This window comes from Salvelinus sp. IW2-2015, linkage group LG26 (assembly GCF_002910315.2).
Source record: "Salvelinus sp. IW2-2015 linkage group LG26, ASM291031v2, whole genome shotgun sequence".
Taxonomy (NCBI): domain Eukaryota; kingdom Metazoa; phylum Chordata; class Actinopteri; order Salmoniformes; family Salmonidae; genus Salvelinus; species Salvelinus sp. IW2-2015.
The window spans coordinates 10,522,757-10,533,540 of NC_036866.1; the positions used below are offsets into that span (position 1 = coordinate 10,522,757).

General features: G+C 43.1%; 1 protein-coding gene across 1 annotated transcript; it reads right to left on the reverse strand.

Moving 5' to 3' along the window:
• Positions 1–2,521: 2,521 nt before the first annotated feature.
• Positions 2,522–10,479, reverse strand: LOC111952624 (large subunit GTPase 1 homolog). Its single transcript, XM_070435109.1, has 14 exons — positions 10,255–10,479; positions 9,863–9,989; positions 9,324–9,444; positions 8,928–9,014; positions 8,692–8,778; positions 8,534–8,594; positions 8,142–8,318; positions 7,564–7,953; positions 7,071–7,172; positions 6,819–6,955; positions 6,402–6,532; positions 6,201–6,280; positions 5,206–5,376; positions 2,522–5,056 (listed from the first exon to the last, which is right to left on the reverse strand). The coding sequence occupies exons 1-14, from the start codon at positions 10,345–10,347 to the stop codon at positions 4,889–4,891; spliced, it is 1,932 nt and encodes a 643-aa protein (XP_070291210.1). The 5' UTR covers positions 10,348–10,479; the 3' UTR covers positions 2,522–4,888.
• Positions 10,480–10,784: the final 305 nt, after the last annotated feature.

Genomic DNA, 10,784 nt, shown 5'->3' on the forward strand with positions numbered 1-10,784 from the left:
GCGCACATATATGCACAGATACAGTTACACAAATAATACAGCAGGTGGCTCTACAACTATACATATATATATACATGACCTGGCTGCTTAATTATGGCCAAATTCATACAACAAATGATGTCTATTTCAACCCTGTTACACCAGCGTGAGAAATGGGTTAGAAAACATGTCTCAATGCAGGGATGGAATATGCCACTGGGTGTTATTGAGTTCGATGCTATTGAGTTTGTGCTATTAGTACATAAAAACATTGTACTTATTTGTACATAGACTACATAGTTAGAGACTCGGTTGGCCACTGTACTCCAAATTGTACCTTTATCTACACTGCTCCATCAGTATTTAAATACTTCTAGTTTTCCTGGAAAACTCCTTTTCGACCTCATGCTAAATAATATAATAGAATGGCACATAGCATTGAACAACAAAGGAGCTGATTGGCTGACACTGCCATTCCAAAATTGCTGCAGTGGCTACAACTAGCTAGCTAAAGGGCTGTCTAGTTAATAGTCCCTATTTGATATCAGATGTACTTTTACAGAATGTTCATTAGGACTATAACTTTTCCCAAAGTTGGTTTATAATCCTTTTTTAATTATGCAATGTTACCAAATGAAAATAAAGTTGAGGTGCCTTCTGCCCTGATGAAGGTAGGCTAGTCTWCTCCAGGACCCATTTTTGTTCAAGACAGTTACAGTCATTCATTACATTCTTATTGGACTCACATACACTCTTAGAGAAAAAGGTTCCAAAGTGTCCTTCTGCTTTCCCCATAGGATAACCTTTTTTGGTTCCAGGTATAACCCTTTGGGGAAAATGTTAYACATGGAACCCAATAGGGTTCTACATGGAACCAAACGGGGTACTACCTGGAACCAAAAAGGATCTCCTATGGGGACAGCCGGAGAATCCTTTTAAGTAGATAGTACCATTCTTTCTAAGAGTAGAGTTGGCCTGGGCTACAGTTTATTGATATAGTCATAGACTGAATTGTAGTGTTTCAGGGCATTGTTAATGATGGTTGATGAGTATTACAATATAATTAGTAGAGCATAATAAACTGTAATGAGGTAGATATATGAGTAGATATAATATGTGGGTGGAATTCAAGTTATACGCAATATTGATAATTATTTTGAATTATATTTTAGATTCTTGGCGACAGGGGACTCCTACAGGACCCTTGGATTCAGCTTCCGAGTTGGACGGTCCACGGTGGCAGGCATTGTCCCCTCTGAGGCACAAGCCATTTGGGACTGTCTGGTTGGTGAATACATGCCTGTCCCCAAGGAGGAAGACTGGAGGGCCATCGCTGCCGAGTTCCTGGAGAGGTGGAATTTCCCCAACTGTCTTGGCTCCATTGACGGGAAACATGTAGTAATCCAGGCTCCACCGTGTTCAGGTTCGCAATTCTACAACTACAAGGGTACATATTCAGATGTACTCTTGGCTGTAGTAGATGCTATCTACTGTTTCCGTGTTGTCGATGTTGGTGCTTACGGCAAGGGAAGTGATTGCGGGACCCTCCAGGACTCTGCCTTCGGCCAGGAACTTCAGGACGGCACCCTGGAGATTCCACCACCTTCATCACTCCCTGGAGCTGAAAACCTGGGACCTGTTCCCCACATCTTCGTCGGCGACGAGGCCTTCCCTTTAAGACCCAACCTCATGAGGCCCTATGCTGGACGCCAGCTGCCATTGCCAAAGCCTGTAAGGATCTTTAACAAACGATTGTCCAGGGCAAGGTTAGTTGTTGAATGCGCCTTTGGGATTCTGGCAGCCCGGTGGAGAATGTATTGGAGAGTGCTTGGTCTCAGCCCCTCAAATGTTGATGCCTGCGTGAAGGCCACATGTGTTCTCTATAACTACCTGCGGAGGTCATTCCAGGAGCCGCTCCGGATGGAGATGGGCACGCCAAATGGTCACCTACCTGATGTCACCAGGGCAGGTGCCAACAACGCCCCCAGACAGGCACTCCAGGTGAGGGAGAAGCTGACCACCTACTTCTCATCGCCAGCAGGTGAAGTCCCATGGCAGTATGCCGTGGAGTGAAACTGCTCTTTTAAGAGCCCCCTACCACAAAGGTTATTTTAAGAACCATCCACCGTTGTCCATAAARTTGCATTTTTYYCYCAGATTACTTTATGTATCATTGTCTCTCTTCATTTGGAAGCTATATTTAAGTGACATTTGGGAGTAAAGACCACACCTTAAAACCCCTTCCCTCTCCCATTAACGTCAGTATTATGCACACCTGGCATGGTACATCAGGTGAGCGAGCGGGAGCACTAATTAAGGTTATATGACATACAGTTAGTATGATGGGAAAGGGTAACCCAGGGTCCATACAAATAGTACAGTTTACCACCATGTTCACTGGCCTGACAAAATACAGGTGGGAAAAAAACAAATTAGGAAGAGTGTTTTTTACTTTCATCTTGTCTTAGATCTGCAAAGATGTAGGGAAGAAATAAGCAGATTAAGTCTAAATGAGATATTATTAATAAACAACTGAAACAACTGACTATGAAAACATAATTTAATAAGTATTCAAGTACAGGAAAGAACATGACAGGTATGTGTGTTGTAAAAATGTTTAAAAAAAATGTTACTATTGAAAGAGGTGTGCGTGTAAAAAAAAGAAAGAATGTGTAGCCTGTAATCTGTAACCACGATTGCATTCCGATCCCAGTGCAGCTCAGTGTAAACAATCGTAATGGTACGRTCGTAATCTTCTGGCAACACTTAAATATAAACATTACCGGCACACGAAATGAGTACCGGCAGTTACTATCTCAGTCCAAGTAAATCACTAGACATGCAATTCCTCCATGTTTAAATGCGTAATTACCCACAGGCCTACTCACATAAAACATGCTATTATCAAAAGCACCGCCAAACAGATGAGTCAGGTCGGGATGCAGACTTTGTCGGTTTGAAAAACAGGTTTATATGTCGGGCACCAAGACATCAAACCAAAGGCTTTCTACTCTGTTCATTTGTGACACTGTGCGTCCTCTCCCATGTCGCTAAACTCTGCCAACATTGTCCTAAAGAARATATTTGGAATAGCATGGGCAAATACGCCCATTGGGATGGAGCTGCGTCAGTAGTGCACAGCACAGGTATGTCATCTGGTCAGTGTTATTCGGGATACTTGGGACGTCCCTACTCTATTTTTTTTTTTGTTGCCCTAAATCCTTACCTAACCATTTCAAATTTGACCTTAAATGGGGGATCGAGTCATCMCGATAAAGGTAGCGGATAGCACGGACCTATGAAAAAGGTGTGGGAAATTGTGCCCCAATAGTATGCAAATTTAGTTCACAAAAGCGCTGCCTGGTTATTCAAACGTAAACACATTTCCCTGTAGATTAGAGAATGACAATGAGATTGACATGATTTTGCCAGGCCATGGTGATGCCCTTACTCAATTCTTAATTTATTTGACCAAATTTGAGTTATAAAGACACTCGAGCTGGGCCAATTGAATTTGTATTAATAATAGTCCCATTTTAAATMATTTATTAGTCCCATTTTATGTACTTTTCTTTGGACATAATGCCCTGATTTAGTGCACCAGTCATGTGCAACAAACCAAAGAACACCTTTCCTAATTTCTGCTGTAGCCCTACACTGAAGGATCAAGGGAATTTTTAAGAGAAAATGTAGTTCAGCTTCAAGTAGGCCTAGCTCATTGAAGCCTCTGGTGGCAGTTTGAGGGTACATTGGGCACATAATCAGGGCAAATATTAGAAACACTCATGAGAGAGCCAAAAACACCAAAGTAACATTTGAAAACTATCTGAAATATATAATTATTTGATCAGGGATATTACTCAATTGTTATTGCTTCAGACATTTATCGCAGTTAGCAGTTGGTTCTAAATCTTAGGGAATCCAACTACTGCCAAAATAATGGAAACACTTGAGTAAATGGACACAAAGTATATTGAAAGCAGGTGCTTCCACACAGGTGTGGTTCCTGAGTTAATTAAGCAATTAACATCCCATCATGCTTAAGGTAAAGTATAGAAATGCTGGGCAGGCTATTTATTATTTTGGCTACCATGGCCCCATAGGATGACAATGCCACCATACACATGAGAGAGGACTCGAGTGGTCACTGAATGGTTTGATAACCAGGTCTCAACCCAATTGAACAGTTATGGGAGATTCTGAAGCAGCACCTGAGACACTGTTTTCTACCACCATCAACAAACACCACATAATGTAATTTCTCGTGGAAGAATGGTATCGCATCCTTCCAATAGTTTCAGACACGTGTAAAATCTATGCCAAAATGCATTGAAGCTGTTCTTGCTCGTGGTGGCCCCACTCCCTATTAAGACACTTTGTTGTTTCCTTTATTTCGGCAGTTACCTGTAGTTCATTATCTCTGTAAAGTACAAGTCTGACCTTTCTGTATATGTAACAAACGCATATAACCAAATAAATATTGATTGATCTCCTTAGCAATTACTTCTCTCTGGTTCAGAGTAAGGCTCAATTCCATTCAATTTCTGAAAATCCTGGAATTTAGTTGACCCCCTACTCTGCTCTTGTTGCTACACTCATAACTTCTGTGAGATTTGTTGCACAACTCAATCATAATCAAATGGTGGAATGTATCGTCACTGCAATGCATGTGATAATTCACAATATTCAGAATGTTTTTATATCAAAAGGCAACCTATCCCTGGTTCTCCATATTGCAAAATGCAATGGAGGTTACTGTTGTTGACCAGTATCTACGTACAACAAAGCACCAATTCCTGTGGAATTGCATTGAAAAGTCCCTTGTGGGTTAACACTCCATTCCACTCTAAAATATCAGCGATTTCTAACAGTTTATAGATGTTCTTCAGGCATCCAGGTGCTTGGTGAGTCAGCGCACTTTCTCTTTCTTGTTTCTATTGCCATGCTTCTTCCAGGGTTTGACCACAGGCTGTTCCGTGCCAGGTTGCCCTTGACCTATCTGTTCACACTGGCCTATGCTGCCTAGCTTGTAGCCCATGTAAGACTGGACCCCCTTGGTGAGTGCTCGAACATTCTCCTGGAAACGAAATGCACAACAATGTGGTTAGCATAGTAATTCTCCCATTTCATTACAACCAATGGCTGTGAGGTAATGTGCCTAAACTGGCATAAATCTCTGCCAGTGTCATTTTAATGTAATTTCTGTGGAGTTGCCTTCTATTGTACCTGATGGAAGRAGTTCTTGTCCACCAGATTCTCATGTCTCTTGACTTTGATCTGTTTGTGGCCTGTCTTGGAGCCTTTACCGTCTGCATCTCCAGACTGGAACTTGCTGTGCTGGGGCTGGAAGTCTGCTGCACTGATGTGGGGAGGAGGATGGCAGTAAAGCAGTTTCCCCTGGGGACGGTCAGAAAGAACCTGTTAGTGGTGCTTCCTCTGCCATTACTACTACTGAATTTCTACTGAGCAAAAATATAAAACGCAACATGCAACAATTTCAAAGACTTTGCTGAGTTACAGTTCATATAAGGAAATCAGTCAATTTAAATACATTTATTAGGCCCTWRYCYASTSATTTCACATGACTGGGCAGGGGTGCAGCCAGGGGTGGGCCTGGGAGGCTATAGGCCCATCCACTTGGGCGTCAGCCCCCCACCCCCAACGATCCCAAATGTGAAGAAGCTGGATGTGGAGATCCTGGGCTGGCATGGTTACATGTGGCCTGCGGTTGTGAGGTGGACGTACTACCAAATTCTCTAAAATGACATTGGAGGCAGCTTATGGTAGAGCAATGAACTTTCTATTATCTGGCAGAGAAATGAACTTTCTATTCTCTAGCAACAGCTCTGGTGGACATTCTTTCAGTCAGCATGCAAATTGCACACTCGCTCAAAACTTGACATCTGTGGCATTGTGTTGTGTGACAAAACTGCACATTTTAGAGTGGCCTTTTATTGTCCCCAGGACATGGTACACCTGTGTAATGATCATGCCGTTTAATCAGCTTCTTGATATGCTGTACCTGTCAGGTGGATGGATTCTTTACAAAGGATACAATGCTCACTAACAGGGATGTAAACAAATTTGTGCACAACAGTTTTGAGAAATTATATTTTTGTTCAGTGCAGGTATACAGACTAAACAATATTTAGACTATTCTGCCTAATAAATCATACTTTTACATCAAGAGGATGGTGGCGGAAAGAGGAGGGTTAACTTACAACAACGTAGTCCTTGAGRACGTAGCGGGCTGATCTCGACTGGTCAGGCTGTCCGTGTGTTGTCATGAAGCCCCTCATGTCTGACAGAGGACAGGACAGTGTCAACGGCTTGCTCCGACTCCATCACTATCATATGGCTTATGTTGTGCTGTGTCTATTGTTCTACACTGTACTATATAAGGACAGGGTTTATGGTCTCACATCCGTAGGCCATCAGTAGCTCCTCATAGTTGGGTATGCGGTCGGGGTCCTCGTCCTCTCGCGGGCGGATGATGTTTATGCCATAGGTGCCCTCTAGCACATCCCGAGGAATAGTCTGACACACGTGGGCAGTCTGTTAAGGCCTTAACCATACTAAACACCCAATCAAACATCTGAAAAATCCTTTACTCGAGTCAAACGATTAGGCCTCTGAATTTAGCTGTATGTTTGTAATGTGAAATGATAACATAGTATGCAGCTCCACTTTGGTCCTACTGAAAAAAACAGAATTAAAATGGATTTTAGAAGAAAGAAAAAAACTCCAGTATCTACTGATAGGGACAATAAATATGACTTCTACACCCATAAGTTAACAAAAGCAGTTTGTAGGGTTGGTAAGTGAAGGATATGAGGGAGATGGCAGGCACGTGGTCTCTTATCTGGTCGATGGGCAGGATCCCACAGCAGATCATCTCAGCTTTAGTGGCCACAAAGGAGGGCATGACCAGGCCGGGGCAGTCACACAGACACAGACCTGGCTCCACGTACAGCGTCTGGAACACACATACACACTTGAATTCTTTATTTGACTCTACAAGAAAAAGTTATTGTAACTAAGGCACACAGTTTTAGAGGTCAAGTAGGCTACATCAGAGAGCAGTGCTTTACCTGAAAGTGCTTGGTGTGCCCAGGCGTGACTGAGACGGACACCTTCTTATTTCTCAGAATAGTGTTGATGGTGGAACTTTTTCCCACATTGGGATACCCCACCTGTTTAGAGCAGATTGAGAATTGAGATCACTCCAAACAAGACCTGTTCTCCTACTTCGTAAATTACTTCCTATAGTAATATAAAGTGTATTATAAACTGGGTGGTTCAAGCACTGAATGCTGATTGGCTGAAAACCGTGGTATATCAGACAGCATACCACAGGTATGACAAAACATTTATTAATGTTCTAATTACGTTGGCAACCAGTTTATAATAGCAATAAGGCACCTTGGGTAAGGGCTGTATCCATGCACTCCACGTTGCGTTGTGCATAAGAACAGCTCTTAGCCGTGGTATATTGGCCATATACYACAACCCCTTGTGCCTTATTGCTTAAACATGACCTAGTATTTAAGCCGACTGATATCCAGTGTGTGTATCTGTACTCACCAGCCCCACTGTGAGCTCACCCTCTTTCAACGCTGGCCCATCGTGAGCAGCCTTAAATATGTCCAGCAGCTCGTCTTTGGACAGCAGGCGACTGGAGTTGTGGAAGGAGGAGGAGTTGTGGGTGGAGCCATCTATACTCTCTTCGTCATCTGCTTCCTCACCCTCTGATGCCTCTGAGCAGGTCTGCCAGTCTCCCTCTGCTACACAGTCTTCAAACTGCTCCCCTCTCTGCTGCTCCTCGTCCATATCACTCTCCTCATCTTCCTCCTCACTCTTCTCCTTGTTATCCTCTACCTCCTGTCTTCGGCTCACATTGYCGTTGTCTGGCATTCCCTCGTCTTCATTTTCTGTGTCACTCTGTTCATCTTCCTGCTCCTCCACTTCCATTCCCTTTGGATAATGAACAAGGGAAGGTATCACTGAGGCTTCTTCTCTTCAGACCTAACAACTCATCTTTCATCAGTCAAAAAAGTATACCAGACCTAAGTTAAACAATGGTGAGCATAGCATTCAGTCTGGTTTAACCAGGCCATCTAAGACCAGCCCTTGCAATTAAAATGTGGATGATGACTCCTCACCTTCTCCTCTGCCTCCAGCCTCTCATTCTCCACCAGTGCAGACCAGAAAACAGCATGGAGGCCCTCTCTCTGGAAATATCTGGCCCAGATCCTCCGCTGCTCCCGGGTAAGCAGGTCAGCCTTGTTCACCAGCAGCAAGTTCACCTTGTCCCGGGACACTTCCTTGACATAGCACTCCTACAGGAACCATGAAGGTCAATGGGTGAAATGCCACAGTGTTTCCCCACCTATCAGTTTGGTTTGGCGGATTCCCCCACCTGGAAATGCCATCCCCCATCCAAGAAAAATTTGCCTCAATTATTTGATGACATACTTAGAGAACGGACACTACATTAGAACGGTGGATTAAATCAATGGGCTAGTTTGGCTGCGCCCTTCGGCACTGTACTTACCAGGTCAGGGCAACGAAACAGCAACGGGTTTCTGGCATCAACGATCTGAACAACGATGTCACTGCGTAGGAAAATTCACATTTCCATCATCATACAAGGCACTGAAAGGCTGAAACAGGACACAATTAGTCATGAGACACAGCAGCTCTGATTCCTACCTCCTCTCAATCACTCGCCAGAGCTGTCTCCAGAAATCCAAATTCCTTTCAAAAGGGGTGAGAATCATTTTCTGCTCCTCTTCTAGTCTATGAAACAAAATAGATCAACTTTAGGGCACTGCTAAAAGAAAACCATGTTACTAAAGGCGCACAATCTATAAACATCAAAACAATGAGATCCTATTCAATTGATGGGGGGGGGGGGGTAAGTGTTTTGATTGTAGTGGGTTTCATACAGTGCCAGTTCTCGTCTCCACTCCAAGAAGCTGTCTCTCTCGGTCTGCTGGAGGACCTCTGGACTGGTGCTCTCATCCCAGTGAGGCCTGCAACATGACAAGACAAAGAAGAGACAGTAATGGAACATCAGAGGCAATGCAATATCAGCACAATCCCTACTACTAAGACAGCTAGAAAGAGGACATKAAATAACATTTGGAAGTAATATCTTTGGAGTCACTGTGCTTACTGCACGGTTAGCGCTATCCGTAATCCTTGGGACGTCCCTACCCTGACCTGACCCTAATCATTTAAAATGTCAACCTCAATAGGATAACGTCGGAATTGGGACTTCCCAAGGATCCCCCAGAATTGGGACTTCCAAGGATCCCCGATATCAAGGACCCTTACTGCACCTTCGTGGAATTCTGAGGAGTTGTTTGTTCTCTTCGTGCAGCTTTTTCAACTTTGCCATCTCCTCGGCTGTCAGTAATCCTGCCCGAGCTTCAGCTGGCACAAACTTGATGTTGAGCTTTTCTGGGGAAACATTTCATCCATCAGTTGCATCCTGGCAATCCAGTACAAAGAGGCAGGTACTGGGGTGTATTCATTAGTCTGATTCCATTGCAAAACATTTGGTATGTTACAAAAACTCTAAGAACCAAACAGAAGTAAACGGAACGAAACAGGGAAGGACCTACCTGAATTTGTCCAATAAACTCGTTTTCGTTGCAAAATGTTTTCCGTTTAGAGTAAACGGTTTTCCGTTGCAAACGCTTTGCAACTGAATCCAAYTAATGAATACACCACTGGGGACAAATTATGGTAGGACCCTCCCCGTTACCTTAGCGTCCGTTTAAGAAACGTTTTGCAAACGAATTGGCAGAATGAACACACCCCTGGTAGAGGACAGTTTAAAAGATCACTTGTCAGGTCAATGCAATGGAGTATTTACCTGCAACAAACTCAGTTCCTGCCATTTTTGCAGTTGCAAGGAAGTCATCCATAGAACTCTGCTCAGTCACTGACTGCAGGTTGAGACGACCCCAATCGTAGCCATCATTCAGTTCACTGGTGTGGAGCTGGCAATGTGATATCACGTTAAATCATCAGCAAGGTAGCTAGCTAACAAGCCAGACGACCATTAAAACAAGATGTGTTACTTTATTTATTTTCAGGAGAGCAGTATTCACCAAATCCTGGTTTTCCCAAATGTTTTACTTTACTCTGCTAACTAACTAGCTAGAAGTTAGAACAGGCTAGGACCCTTGGAGGTAGGTCTAGCTATAGGTTAAGCTAGCTAGCTAAATAACTATAGTTAAATAACGTAGCGTTAATGAACGTTACCCAAGTATCGCCCCTCTTGTTGCCTCGGCCTGCGTTGAGTCTCTCCTTTATCAACGATCTCCCGAGCACCATGGCAGACTTCTTCTTACCCATTTTAGGTTTAGTCTTGTTACCACAAACTACTTTTTGTCAATTTCATTAGATTACGTTGGTATATCGAGTAGAACAGCCCAGCAAACAGGACCCCATGTGAAGTGAATTGTTGTCGCATGAGGAGGAAGTGAAACGGAACATACCAACTTAGCTGAATAATTACTAATAATATTAACTATCGAGATTGATCTCAAGTGTATAAATCGCTGGAAGTAACTGAACCAGATTCAGTATGTTTGTTTGCTGCTTAAAGTGTAATTTTATTATGAATTACTGTAATGATTTGTGCATTGACTTGGTTTTGTGGTACATTCCAAAAGATGTGTCCAACACTCAAATACGCATTGAAGGAGAAACACTCCGTCAAATAACATTTCCACCAAGAACACGTTCGAAAATATAAACTTTTTGTGACAGGTGTTATCATCTAAATGTCG